This window comes from Balaenoptera musculus, chromosome 7, assembly GCF_009873245.2.
Source record: "Balaenoptera musculus isolate JJ_BM4_2016_0621 chromosome 7, mBalMus1.pri.v3, whole genome shotgun sequence".
In the NCBI taxonomy this organism is placed as follows: domain Eukaryota; kingdom Metazoa; phylum Chordata; class Mammalia; order Artiodactyla; family Balaenopteridae; genus Balaenoptera; species Balaenoptera musculus.
Window position 1 is genome coordinate 1827871 of NC_045791.1, and position 15270 is coordinate 1843140.

General features: G+C 37.8%; 1 protein-coding gene across 3 annotated transcripts in view; it reads left to right on the forward strand.

The window, feature by feature from the left end:
• TUBGCP5 (tubulin gamma complex associated protein 5) overlaps nt 1-15270 on the forward strand; it is a 55866-nt gene that overhangs the window by 20203 nt on the left and 20393 nt on the right. For 2 of the 3 annotated variants that reach the window (XM_036858326.1, XM_036858325.1), the window contains exons 4-10: nt 3957-4053; nt 4461-4540; nt 4941-5076; nt 7375-7489; nt 12751-12840; nt 13606-13699; nt 14195-14441. In XM_036858326.1, coding sequence (XP_036714221.1) covers nt 3957-4053; nt 4461-4540; nt 4941-5076; nt 7375-7489; nt 12751-12840; nt 13606-13699; nt 14195-14441 — 859 coding nt within the window. The remainder of the gene's footprint in view (nt 1-3956; nt 4054-4460; nt 4541-4940; nt 5077-7374; nt 7490-12750; nt 12841-13605; nt 13700-14194; nt 14442-15270) is intronic. The other variant, XM_036858327.1, reaches the window with a different exon arrangement.

The following is a 15270-nucleotide window of genomic DNA, read 5'->3' on the forward strand; positions in this document are numbered from 1 at the left end:
TCTAGTTGCGGCAAGCGGGGGCCACTCTTCATTGCGGTGTGCAGGCCTCTCACTATCGTGGCCTCTCTTGTTGCGGAGCACAGGCTCCAGATGCGCAGGCTCAGTAGTTGTGGCTTACGGGCCTAGCTGCTCCGCGGCATGTGGGATCTTCCCAGACCAGGGCTCGAACCCGTGTCCCCTGCATTATCAGGCAGATTCTCAACCACTGCGCCGCCAGGGAAGCCCCACTACTTTTGTCTTTTAACCTTCCTGCTAGCTTTATAAGTGGTTGATCTACTACCTTTACTGTATATTTGCCTTTACCAATGAGGCTTTTACTTTTGTAATTTTCTTATTTCTAGTTGTGACCTTTTCTTTTCCAGTTAAAGAAGTCCCTTTAACAATTCTTGAAAAGCTGGTTTGGTGGTACTGAACTCTTTAAGCTTTTGCTTGTCTGTAAAACTTTTGCTCTCTCCTTCAAATCTGAATTGAAGGGTAGAGTATTCTTGGTTGTAGGTTTTTTTCCTTCCATCACTTTAAATATATCATGCCACTCCCTTCTGGCCTGCAAAGTTTCTGCAGAAAAGTCAGATGATAGCCTTATGGGGATTCCTTTGTAAGTAACTTGTTTTTCCCTTGCTGCCTTTAAGATTCTCTCTTTAACTTTTTTTTTTAAATTTTATTTATTTTTGGCTACATTGGGTCTTCATTGCTGCGCACGGGCTTTCTCTAGTTGTGGTGAGCAGGGGCTACTTTTCATTGTGGTGCACGGGCTTCTCAGTGCGGTGGCTTCTCTTGTTGTGGCGCGTGGGCTTCAGTAGTTGTGGCTCACGGGCTCTAGAGCGCAGGCTCAATAGTTGTGGCAAACGGGCTTAGTTGCTCTGTGGCATGTGGGATCTTCCCAGACCAGGGATTGAACCCATGTCCCCTGCATTGGCAGGCGAGTTCTTAATCACTGCGCCACCAGGGAAGTCCATCTCTCTTTAACTTTAATTTTTGCATTTTAATTACAGTGTGTCTTGGTGTGGATCTCTTTGGGTTGATGTTGTTTAGAACTCTCTGTGCTTTCTGGACCTGGATGTCTGTTTCGTTTCCCAGGTTAAAGAATTTTTCAGCTATTATCCCTTCAAATAAGTTCTCTGCCCCTTTCTCCTTCTTCTGGGGCCCCTATAATGTGAATATTAGTACTCTTGACATTGTCCCAGAAGTCTTTTAAGCAGTCCTTTATTTAAATTTTTTTGTTCAGCTTGTATGGTTTCCACTACTGTCAGTTCACTGATCCATTCCTTTGTATCATCTAATCTACTGTGAATTCCTTCTAGTGTATTTTTTATTTCACTTATTGTATTCTTCACCTATGTTTGGATTTTTTTTTGTATTTTTTAACTTTTTGTTATGCTTCTCATTGTGTTCATTCTTCTCCCAAGTTTGTTGAGCATCTTTACGGTCATTGCCTTGGAAACTTCACCAGGTAGATTACTTATCTCCACTTTGCTTCTTTCTTCTGGGCTTTTATTGTGTTCTATCATTTGGAACATGTTTTTCTGTCACCTCATTTTGCCTAATTCTCTGTTTTTACTTCTGTTCATTAGGTGGAATGCTTACTTTTCCCAAACTTGAACAAGTGGCCTTATATAAGAGATGCCCTACAGGGCCCAGCAGAGCACTCCCCTCTGGTCACCAGAGCTATTTGTTCTATGGGTACCCCCTCTATGGGCTGCATGCACCCTTCTGTTGTGGTGGGCTGACTACTGTGGGCGCAGTGGTACACAGGATGGTCCTTAGCACAGTTGGCTGCCAGACTCAGCCTCAGTTAGGTCTGCCCAGCTGCTGGTGGGCAATGCTGGGTCCTGGCACAGCTGGCTGCAGGACCCAGGAGGTCCTGGGGCTGGTGCTGGCCCACTGGTGGGTGGGGTTGGGTTGTGGGCACACTGGTAGACAAGGCTAGGTCTCCAAATGGCTGGCAGCTGGCCTGGGAGCCCTGGGATTGTTACAGACTGGCTGGTGGGCAGGTAAGCCCCCTGTGCTAATAAGCTAGAGGAGGACTCCAAACTGGTCAAGATGGCTGCCAGCAGCATCTGTGTCCCCAGGATGAGACCCAGTTACCTCCTGCCTCTCTGGGAGGTTCTCCAAGATCAGCAGGTGGGTTTGACCCAGGCTCCTTTCAAATTAGTGCTTCTGCCCTGGGTCCCAGAGCATGTGAGATTTTGTGTATGCCATTTAAGAGTGGAGTCTATATTTCCCACAGCCTTCTGGGTCACCTGAATATAAGCCCTACTAGCCTTCAAAGCCAAACATTCTGGGGGCTTGTCTTCCCAATGCAGGACCCCCAGGCTGGGGAGCTCAATAGGGGGCTCAGACCCCACACTCCTTGGGAAGAACTTTTGCAGTTATAATTATCCTCCTATTTGTGGGTCACTGACCTGGGAGTATGGGTCTTGACTATACCATGTCTCCACTCCTCTTAACCATCTCATTGTGGTTCCTTCTTTGTATCTTTAGCTGCAGAAGATCTGTTCTGCTAGTCTGCAGAGCATTCTCACTGATAGTTGCTCTGTAAATAGTTGTAATTTTGGTGTGCCCGTAGGAGGAGGTGAGCGCAGGTCTTCCCAATCTGCCATCTTGGACAGTCTCCTGTATCATCTAAATGTTAAGTTCCAGGGCCCTAACTTTTAGCAGCAGTCTTCTTTTTTCTTTAATGCTATTAGTGACTTCAGTTAAAACATGATATTAGCTGATTGATAGGTTATGTTTTAGCCATTAATGCTAATTTTTAGTTCAGTGATTACTTCAGTTAATGAGTCCTCTAGGTGTCAAGCTCCCTTATAGATGTTAGCAAAACAATGAACAAGGGGTAGGGGAATGGCCTCATCCAGGTCCTCTTCCCAGGACCATGTGCTGCTTTTGTGCATCACCATGCAGCTACAGGGTGGTAGTTCTGGTCCTTGGCAAGGTAGGGAGGTCTGCAAGGGCACTGTGTGTGCTCTTGCTTTTACTGTACATAGTTCTCTCCTCTTTCACTGGTAACATTCACCTGTTTCAGATGTACAAAGTCCTTCCAAAATAAACAATCTGATGTTAGCAATTATTACTAAATAATAGTTTTATATATTGGGAGTTATTTTCTTCAAGTATTTACATTTTAGACTACTCTTCTCTATGGAATGAAAATTATTTTTTTTTGTTAAAGGAATTTAACGCATTTCTAAGCAGAGAATTCGTGATATATTGCCTTATCATTCCCAGGAAAGTTTACCAAGTGTCTGCTGTGTCCCTATCATCACTGGGTGGTAGGAATACGGAATAAACAAGACATGATCATCACTACCCAAGTAGTTGTGAATAGCTATTTAATTATAATTATGATAAATACTATGAAGCTGTACATAAAGTACTATAGAACATATAATAGGGAGAGGTAACCTGAGACTTCCTTACCTTCCTTGATTTTAATTCACCTCCTCTCCTTTCCATGCATAGTTTATGACTATTTGCATATTTAGAGTATTTTTAATTTTTGGCAGCTTTTTAAATGTGATTTTTAAAATACAATTTAAGTTTTAAAAAAACTTAGAAGTTGAAGAATAGTAAAGGGAACTCCTGTGTACTTTTTGCTTGGGTTCACCAATTGGTATCCTTTGATCTGGAACATTCCTCACCCTTTCTTTTTTTGACCTTGACATTATTGAAGAGAGCAGGCTAATTATTTGGTAACTTGTTCTCAATTTAGGTTTGTCTGAGATTCCTCATTATGATTCAGGTAGTGCATTATTTGACAGGTTCCTTATCTGTACACGTTTGAACTATAAAAACAAGTTTAGAGTTTGAGATTTATTTAGGTGTGATTTTTGTTTTCTTAAACCAGGAAAAAAACTTGAGGACCTAACTGTCATGGGGTTATCTTTTCTTTACTCAAACTAGTTTAGAAAGCTCTTACCAACCTCAGTGATTCATATTTTTCATTTCTTGTTTTAAAGACAGATGCACATTATTCCATACTGTCACTTCTTCTATGTCTGTCTGATTCTCCTTCAAACAGCAATTATGTGGAAACACCAAGAGATAAAGAAGTGGGTACGTTACCAAATGCTCTTCATATATAACAAATAAAAGAGAAATTGGTTTTATGACTTAATTACCAGACATCGAGATTTTATAAAAAGTTGTAAGAAAAATCTGTGAAACTAAAATATTTCTGTTGTCTTAAATGCAACTGTAGTTGTAAATTTTCTTTTAAAATATGAATTCTGACTTTGTAAGTTAAACTTTCAATTATATAAAGAGAAAAATCACTTTTGAAGATAAAGAAATTAAAATTTTAAATGTATTAGACTGTCAATTTATTGAGTGTTTCAATATTTTTGAACTTTCATTTCCCAAGTGTATCTTATTTTGAGTTTCGTTAGACTTTTTATTGTAATTTGGGTTTTTTTCCCACATATTTTTGATCAAGCTGATGAAATTCTTCTGTTACATTTTAGAAAAGAAAGATGATTTCGACTGGGGAAAATACTTGATGGAAGGTGAAGAAATTGACCTTGGCTCAAATGTAGACACACCAGTAAGTAGCAGTGGTTTTGCTACTGAAAATATAAATACATGCCAAGTTATTTAGATGATTTTTATGGGTCCTTCTGCCGTACAGCAACTTATCTAAAACAGGAACACTCTTCACTAAATTAGAGTGGTTTATTATGGAAGTTTTATTAAGATTTTGCACCCAAACATCAGTACTAGGAAGTTGATCAGAAAATATATGTATCCCTTAAGGAGCTGTAAATCTTGGGATTTTGCCACCAAAACTAATTCCATCCTGTAATAGCAACTTTCAAGACATATAGAAAAAAGTTTTATTTGATAAAGTTTTTGCTTTTCTTCTGAAATTTTCTTGATCTTTTAGTCTAAATAGCTCCAGTTGTTAGGTGCTCTAAGGGTAAGGTGTATTTCCTTCTTTTAATCAGAATTGGTCTGAAGAAAGTGAAGATGAAGATGATCAACAGCCTTTAAGCAGAGAGGACTCTGGGATTCAGGTGGACAGGACACCATTAGAAGAACAAGATCAAAACAAAAAACTGGGACCTCAAGTCAGCTGGAAAGGTAGTGTGTGTTCTTAGATTCTGGCATCATTTTCTAATAGAAGAATTCTCTAGAAGGAAAGGCAAGCTTTGAGAATCAGTTCCATGTGGTTTAAGATATTGGTAAGCTCTGCCATCCTTAAAAACAAACCTTTTTAAACCATTAGTAGATCTTTCTTCTGTAGTGCCTAAGAAGTAGCTCTATAGAATTAATGTTGAAAAGGCATTTACAGTGCAATTTTGGTCTTTTTTTTTAATATATAGTTCTGAGAACTTTGTTAGTCCTAAATGGTTGTTTCTTTCCTTTTTTTTTTTTTTTTTTTGAGAAGGATTGGCTTTGCTAAAGTTAGTGACTAAATAAAAGGAAAAGATCCATACAATTTATTTATTTATTTATTTATTTTACAATTTAATTTTAAATTTGAATGTCTGCTTTTTCAGTTTTTAGTGAAAAAATATGAATTGGTAGAATCTAGGAAGAGCTGGAAACAACCTTAGAGATTAGAACATCTAATCCTACTTCTCATTTTGTAGATAAAAAACAAAGGCGTGGTTACAGTGTTTTTCCCATGGTCACAGCCGTGAAGCTAACCCCAGAAGCTGGGGTCTGTGACCTAGCCCTGTTCATTGTACCTGAACCTTGCCAAATGCACATAAAGTAGTTAAAGCTGGTTTAGCATGCTAACAATTTTCTGCTTTCTTTTCTCTTCCCTTTCTTTTTCATTCTTGAATTGGACCTTTAGGGTAGAGTGTGGATTAATCAGCTCAGAGCACGTGAGCAGCAGCAGCAGCCCGTGCAGGGCCTTTTGGTTTAATTTCTTCTCTTCTGCTCTTTCTGATTCTCATTCGCCTTTCCTTTTCTCTGCCAGCCCAGTGACAGGCTCCTATTCTAATGTATTTGATATCTGTTCTCAAACATGTTGAGTTCTTGTAAAGTACATTGTTTTGGTTGGTCGTATTCCTTTTTTAAAATTACATACTGGTATTATGCTATGCGTAAACTCTGTTCTGTTCCTCTTTTCATTTAACTGTTTTTTTTTATTTATTTATTTATTTATGTTTGGCTGTGTTGGGTCTTCGTTTCTGTGCGAGGGCTTTCTCCAGTTGTGGCAAGCGGGGGCCACTCTTCGTCGCGGTGCGCGGGCCTCTCACTGTCGCGGCCTCTCCTGTTGCGGAGCACAGGCTCCAGACACGCAGGTTCAGTAATTGTGGCACTCGGGCCTAGCTGCTTCACGGCATGTGGGATCTTCCTGGACTGGGGCTCGAACCCGTTTCCCCTGCATTGGCAGGCAGATTCTTAACTACTGTGCCACTAGGGAAGCCCCTCCTGCCAGTTCTTATACCTTATATCTTCTTAATGACATGTTAACCATGTCTCTTTTCTGGCCAGCCCTCTTGTCTGCAGAGGAAGCAGTGGCAATGAGCATGGGTTTTCTGGAGTAGTTTTTATCCCAAGAGGGTTGCCCCTAAAATTCCTTAATTAAGTGTGATAGTTTTTGGCATAGGTTCTCGATATGTGTCCTTTGTAAAATTAAGACTTTTATTCCTGCTTTTCTAGGAGTCTTTAATTATAAATAAGTATTGAACTTTATCAAGTGCTATTTTTTATCTGTGAGATAATTCTATAATTCATCACTTTTACTCTAGTACTTTACTGATAGATTTTTTTGATAGTGAATCATTCTTGAATTCCTGAGCTAAACTTCCTTGATCATTCTGTTATTTTTTTACTACAGTACTGGATTGGGTTAGCCTTTTTTAATTGAGAATTTTTAATCTTTATTCTTTGATGAATTACTTTTTCTTATCATGTCTTTATCTGATTTTAGAAGCAAGGTTATATTGGCCTCATAAAATGTTAGGCAGCTCTCCCTTTTTCTGTTTTCTACAACAATCTGTATAAGATAGCTAATCCTTCAAACCCTAGTACTAGTCCTGAGACTTTGGGGGTGCTTGGGAACATCTTAGGTTACCATTTCAATTTCTTTTATGATTATTGAATTATTCAAGTATACTGATTGTGTTTTTTTATTCATGGGTCATTTTAAAATCGAGTAATTTTTTTTTTTTTTTTTACTGTCTAGCAGTGACATTTAATTAAATTTTGTATGTCTCTCTGTGTATGTGTGTGTGTGTGTATATATATGGTTTTAAGTAAATGATTATATATATAAATGTTGTTGGGTAGCTGTTATTTTAAAGACCCTTTGTCAATTGAATATTTGAATGGAATCGTAAGTCCAGATATTGTATCAAAGCTGATCAAGTATTTTGTTGTTAACTCTTATAACTTAAATGTAAATAAATTTCCTTCCACTAGATGAGTCAGATGCCCGAAGCTGGCTGGAACAACACGTGGTCCGTCAGTACTGGACAGTCAGGTCCTCGAGGTTTCCTCATAGTTTACATTTGCACTCCAATCTAGCTGCTGTCTGGTAAGAAGCTATTTTCCATTTCATGTGTTGATAGAGGAAACTTGGATGTTTTAATATTTGATTTTGAGTTGTGACTTAAATCAAATGCTTCCTTGAACTTTTTTTTTCAACAGTTTTCAAAATTGAAGTATTGAATTTACAATGTTGTGTTAGTTTCAGGTATACAGCAAAGTGATTGTTATATATACATACATTTATATATGTGTGTGTGTGTATATATAATCCTTTTTCAGATTCTTTTCCATTATGAGTTATTATAAGATGTTGAATATAGTTCCCTATCCTATATGGTAGGTCCTTGTTGTTTACCTGTTTTATATGTAGTAAGGTGTATATGTTAATTCCAAACTCCTAATTTATCTCACCCCCCCCTTCTGCTATCCCCTTTGGTAACAGTAAGTTTCTATTCTATGCCTATGAGTGCATTTATGTCTTATAAATAAGTTCATTTCTATCATTTTTTTAGATTCCACATATAAGTGATATCATGTGATATTTGCCTTTCACTGTCTGACTTACTTCATTTAGTATGATAATTTCTAGGTCCATCCATGTTGCTGCAAATGGCAATGTTTCATTCTTTTTATGGCTGAGTAATATTCCATTGTGTGTATGTGTGTGTGTGTGTGTACCACATCTTTTTTATCCATTCATCTGTCCATCTGTTGATGGACATGTAGGTTGATTCCATGTCTTATCTATTGTAAATAGTGCTGCTATGAACATTGGGGCTCTATTTTTAGTTATTTAAGGAACCTCTGTACTGTTCTCCATAGTGGCTGCACCAATTTACATTCCCACCAACAGGGGAGGAGGGTTCCTTTTTCTCCAAATCCTCTCCAGCATTTATTATTTGTAGACTTTTTAATGTTGGCTATTCTGACTGGTATGAGGTGATACCTCATTGTAGTTTTGATTTGCATTTCTCTAATAATTAGTGTATTGAGCATGTTTTCATGCGCCTGTTGGCCATTTGTATGTCTTTGGAGAAATGTCTTTAGGTTTTCTACCCATTTTTTGGTTGGGTTGTTTGTTTTTTTCATGTTAAGCTGTATGAGCTGTTTATATATTTTGGAAATTAATCCCTTGTCATTTGCATCATTTGCAAATATTTTCTCCCTGTCAGTAGGTTGTCTTTTTGTTTTGCTTATGATTTCCTTTACTGTACAAAAACTGTTGAATTTAATTAGGTCCCATTTGTTTATTTTTCTCTTTATTTCCATTACTCTAAGAAACGGATCCAAAAAAATATTGCTGAGATTTATGTCAAAGAGTTTTCTGCCTATGTTTACCTCTAGGAGTTTTATAGTGTACAGTTTTATATTTAGGTCTTTAATCCATTTTGAGTTTATTTGTGTATATGGTGTTAGAGACTGTTCTAATTTCATTCTTTTACATGTAGCTGTCCAGTGCCCAGCACCACTTATTGAAGAGACTGTTTTTCTCCATTGCATATTCTTGCCTCCTTTGTCGTAGATTAATTAACCATGAGCGTGTGGGTTTATTTCTGGGCTTTCTATCCTGTTCCATTGATCTGTGTGTCTGTTTTTGTGCCAGTACCATACTGTATTAATTACTGTAATTTTGTAATATTGTCTGAAGTCAGGGAGCCTGATTCCTCCACCTTTGTTTTTCTTTCTCAAGATTGTTTTGGCTATTCAAGGTCTTTTGTGTCTCCATACACATTTAAAATTTTCTTGTTCTGGTTCTGTGAAAAATGCCATTGGTAATTTTTTTTTTTTTTTTTTTTTTTATTTATGGCTGTGTTGGGTCTTCGCTTCTGTGTGAGGGCTTTCTCTAGTTGTGGCAAGCGGGGGCCACTCTTCATCGCGGTGCACGGGCCTCTGACTATCGCGGCCTCTCTTGTTGCGGAGCACAGGCTCCAGACGTGCAAGCTCAGCAGTTGTGGCTCACGGGCCCAGTTGCTCCGCGGCACGTGGGATCTTCCCAGACCAGGGCTCGAACCCGTGTCCCCTGCATTGGCAGGCAGACTCTCAACCACTGCGCCACCAGGGAAGCCCTGCCATTGGTAATTTGATAGGGATTGCATTGAATCTGTAGATTGCCTTAGGTAGTATGGTCATTTTAACAGTATTGATTCTTCCAATCCAAGAATACGGTATATCTTTCCAGCTGTTTGTATCCTCTTCAATTTCTTTCATCAGTGTCTTACAGTTTTCGGAGTACAGGTCTTTTGCCTCCTTAGGTAGGTTTACTCCTCGGTATTTTATTCTTTTTGATGCAGTGGTAAATGGGATTATTTCTTTAATTTCTCTTTCTGATATTTCATTGTTAGTGTATAGAATTAGAACAGATTTCTATATATTAATTTTGTATCTAGCAACTTTACTGAATTGATAAGCTCTAGTAGTTTTCTGGTAGCATCTTTAGGATTTTCTTATATATATTATCATGTCATCTGCAAACAGTGACAGTTTTACTTCTTTTCCAGTTTGGATTCCTTTTATTTCTTTTTCTTCTCTGATTGCTGTGGCTAGGACTTCCAAAATTATGTTGAATAAAAGCGGCAAGAGTGGGCATCCTTGTCTTGTGTCTAATGTTAGAGGAAGAACATTTCGCCTTTGAGTATGATGTTAGCTGGGCTTATCGTATATGGACTTTATTATGTTGAGGTATGTTCCCTCTATACCCATTTTTTCGAGAGTTTTTACCATTAATGGATGTTGAATTTTGTCAAAAGCTTTTTCTGCATCTATTGAGATGGTCATGTAATTTTTATTCTTCAATTTATTAATGTGATGTATCACATTGATTTGCAGATGTTGAATCATCCTTGTATCCCTGGGATAAACCCCACTTGATCATGGTATATGATCCTTTTAATGTATTGTTCAAGTCAGTTTGCTAGTATTTTGCTGAGGACTTTTGCATCTGTGTTCATCAGTGATACTGGCCTGTAATTTTCTTTTTTTGTGTGATATCTTTGTCTGGTTTTGATATCGGTGATAGTGGCCTCATAAAATGAGGTTGGAAGTGTTCCTTCCTCTGCAATTTTTTGGAATAGTTTCAGAAGGATAGGTGTTAACTCTTCTCTAAATGTTTGGTAGAGTTCATCTGTGAAGCCACCTGGTCCTGGACTTTTGTTCGTTGGGACTTTCTTTGATTACTGATCCAATTTAATTACTGGAAATTGATCTGTTCATATTTTCTATTTCTTCCTGATTCGGTCTTGGGAGATTGTACATTCCCAGGAATTTGTCCATTTCTTCTAGGTTGTTCATTTTATTAGGCATACAGTTGCTCGTAGTAGTCTCTTGTGACCCTTTGTATTTCTGTGGTGTCAGTTGTAACTTCTTATTCATTTCTGATTTTATTGATTTGGGCCTTCTCTCTCTTTTTTTTCTTTTTTTTTTTTGATGAGTCTGATAAACAAGTTACCAAATTTGTTTATCTTTTCAAGGAACCAGCTCTTAGTTTCATTGATCTTTTCTATTATGTTTTTGTCTCTATTTCATTTACTTCCACTGTGGAGCTTTATGATTTTTCCTTTTACTAGCTTTGGGTTTTATTTGTTCTTCTTTTTCTAGTTCCTTTAGGTGTGAGGTTAGCTTGTTTATTTGAGATTTTTCTTTTTTCCTGAGTTAGGTTTGTATTACTCTAAACATCCCTCTTAGAACTGCTTTTGCTGTGTCCAGTAGGTTTGGATCATTGTGTTTCCACTTTCATTTGTCTCCAAGTATTTTTTTATTTCCTCTTTGATTTCATCAGTGACCTGTTGCAGACTGGTTTTCTTGCTTCTGGTGTCTGCCCCCTGGTGGGTAAGACTGGTCCAGGGGCTTGTTCAGGCTTCCTGCAGGAGGTACTGGTGCCTGCCCACTGATGTGTGAAGCTGGGTCTTGTCCCTCTTGTGGGCAGGGTTGTATCTGCGGGCGTGTGTAGAGGTGGCTCTGGGCTCAGGAAGTCTTTAGGCAGCCTTTCTGCTGAGGGGAGGGGCTGCGTCCCTGCCCAGTTTGTTATTTCGCCTGTGGCGTCCCCACACTGGAGCCTGCAGCCTACTGGGTGGGCCAGGTCCTGGTGCCAAGAGGTCAGCCTCCATGAGAGCTCACGCAGGTGAATGCTCCCTGATATAGCCACCACCAGGGTCTTTGTCCCCAGGATGAGCCACCAGCCATCCCCCACCTCCCCAAGAGACCCTCCAAGACCAGCAGGTAGGTCTGGCCCAGGCTCCTATCATATTGCTGACTTTGCCCTCAGGCTCGGTGCTCATGAGATTTTGTGTGTGCCCTTAAGAGTGGAGTCTCTATTTCTCTCCATCCTGTGGAGCTCCTGCAGTCAAGCCCCGCTGACCTTCAAAGCCAAATGCTCTGGGGGGCTCCTCGTCCCGGTGCCAGACCCCCCAGACTGGGGCGTGCCTCACATGTGGGAGAACCTCTATAATATAATTATTCTCTGGTTTGTGGGTCACCCACCTGGGGAGTATCGGATTTGATTATATCACGAGTCTGCCTCTCCTACCTGTCTTGTTGTGGTTCCTTCTTTAACATTTTCTGGTATGTCTCAGTGTTTTTCATCAGTTTTTCTTTCCACAGTTAGTTGTAATTTTGCTGTGCTCGTGAGAGGATGTGAGCTTAGGGTCCTTCTACTCTGCCATCTTGACCGCTCTCCTCAGTCACTTATTCTTCATAACACTTTGCACTTGCCACTTAACCTGTGATCAGTTCCTCATCGAACTAGCTCCGTTTGCCTGATGAGCAGCAAGCCAAATGCTGAAACTCCCAAGGTTTGCAGCAGAAAGGGTTTAGTCACAAGGCAGCCAAGTGAGAAGGGAAAACAAATCTCAAATCTGCTTTTCCTTGAAATTTTTAACAATTCCAATTAAGCAGTTTTGTTATTTAATTATTATTTTTAAAATGAAATTATTTAACTATAATCTGTCTTTTGATTTGTTATTTTCAAAGTGAATGGATTGGTATATATTAGGCCATTTATTTGATTTCTGTTTTAGTGTACTTACTGCAAAAATAGTTACTATTTTTCCAAAACAACAATACATAGTTTTAAATATTTGCCGAAGTCAGCAATAAACATAGCAGTTAGAATTGCTCTGAAAGTGCTTCTCTGAGAGTATATCAGTTGACTTGTGAAAATGAATATGGGAGGAAATTTAAAGTATGTATTAATGTTTATTTGCTTATTGATTACTGGTTAAATAACCACTAAATTACACATATTCTTTGAGACTTCTACTTTTACTTAATGAGAAATCTTTTCATTGATATTTGATGTTTGTTATCTAATAGGGACCAACATTTGTACAGCAGTGACCCATTATATGTTCCAGATGACAGAGTTTTTGTTACTGAAACGCAGGTTATTCGGGAAACCCTATGGTAAGACCTGTTAACCTAATTCATATTCTAAAGACTTTATTAATGAGAAGCAGAATTTTGGTTTTTTGAAGAAAGATGTTTGAGGGTTTTTCACATGCATATTAGAAATAGGCCATTAGGTATGAACCCAAGTCAGGTCCCTGTGGACACCTAAATTTGGATTGGCAGACTCAGGAAGCCCAAACTTTAGAGTCGACCGTGGAGATTTTGGTATATTTACCTCTTTTCCATTTTAAATAATGTCATATATGATTTAACCAAGATTAGACTATCACTTTTTAAATATCTGAATTCAAGTTAAGGTTTCTCATTTTCTGCTTACTGCTTTTTAGGCAGAGCACATCAGTGAGAGTTACCTGTGCCCTGTACCTAGGAACCAGGAATCTAAGAATTTAGATTGTGTTCACACAAAAATGAAGATGAAGAATGTAACATGTAGTGCTGTTACTACTGAGATTTCCAGTTTCTGGTTCTTTCTGCCATAAAATATAATACTGACATGCTTAAAAGTGGGAAGATCTGTTTGGACCATCACGTATGTGAGGAAATGTTTTGACAATACTGTTTTGTACTTTTTTGAAGATGGTACTGAAATAATCAATCTTAAAGTAATCAGATAAAAAGACTGATGTCTTCTATTTTCTAATTATCTGACCTCTTTGTCCTCCCTTACCCTCCCCTTCTGAATCTTTTATTAAAATTTCTTAGGCATTACTGTAGTGAATATTTTTCTAAACTTAAAGTACATTCATCTTTTTATTTCAGGTTACTTTCAGGGGTAAAAAAGCTCTTTATATTTCAGCTGATAGATGGAAAGGTAACTGTGAGGAACAACATTATAGTAACTCATTTGACACATGTAAGTTATTTGTATTTATTGTAATTAAAATTAAAAAGATTTATGTAAATCATGGTTATGTAACTTTAGAACATTTTGCAATATTAAAATTAACTATTAAATATATTTAAGTTACAAAAGGCAAAATTAAGTTTGTATTTTTATAGTGCGTAGAGAATTCTTTTATGTTGTTTGTGGTGTTCATATTTAGTTTTGATTTGTATTTTCTGTCATTCTTTATTGGGAAAGCTGTCTACTGTAAATTTTTTGCCTACAGTACATTTACCTTATATTTATGTGTTTTTAAAAAGTATAAGCCACAGTTCTATATTTTATAAAAATTAATGCTTACACTGTTTCCTCTGAATGTAAAACTAAATACTCGTTTTATTACTTTGTCTTTTAAGCATACTGTTTAAAAAAGTCACAAAAGAAATATTTTACAGTGAGGGGGATATGAATTAGAATGCCTACAGAAGACTGACTTTAAATCATTCTGGTTTGCTTCTGTTGTAGAGCTGTTTACGATCAGTGCTAGAACAAATAGCAGCATATGGCCAGGTTGTGTTTCGACTCCAGGAGTTTATTGATGAAATCATGGGGCACAGCTCTGAAAGCCTGTTACCTGGAAATAGTTCCGTTCCTAAGAAGTCGACAGAAGCACCTTTTAGAACATACCAGGCTTTCATGTGGGCCCTGTACAAATACTTCATTAGTTTCAAAGAGGAACTTACAGAAATTGAGAAGTGCATCATCAATAATGGTATTTAAATATTCTTCCCTTTTACTCATAACACACGTAACTCATATTTTGAATGCCGTTTAGGTTAATAATTGATATAAAATTTGAAAATTACATGGCAAATAAGTAATTCTCCTGAATACACTCATTTTTTTAAATTATTTTAAATTTGTATTTTTAAGCCATTCATATCTCTAAAAATCCAAACAGTATAGAAAGATTTACAGTGAAATTTTTTCCTCCTGCATTAGTTCCCCAGCCTAGAGACAACCAACTGATCCATTTCTTGTGCATCCTTCCAGAAATAATTTAGACATATGCAAGCAACATATATTCATATATACATGCCTAGTAGTCTTTTAACTGCTCTCTTCAAATTGCTTTCTAATTTAAATTTTGAGGATTATACTGTACAAGTATTTAAAGAGCCTCCTCATTCTTTTTTACATATTGAGCATTTTGTTGTATATCATAGACCAGCCCCCTTTTGATGGACATTTGGGCTGCATCTGATCTTTTCCTGTTGGCAACAGTGCTGCAGTGATAACCACTTACATATAAGTAATTGTACATATGTGCACCAACTTACCTATAGCACACATTCTTAAGAGTGGAATTGCTAAGTCAAAGGGTATGTGATGGCATATGTGATTTTAGTAGATATTGCCACATTGTTCTCCACGGAGGTACAGATAAATAACTTTACACCCTTGCCAGCAATATATATGAGTACCCGTTTGTTCCCAGTCTTGCCAGCGGTGTGTTATCAAACTTTTGGGTCTTCACCAGTATGACAGGTGAAAATGGTAACCCAGTGCAGGTTTTCCCCCTTAACTTTTATTTACAACTA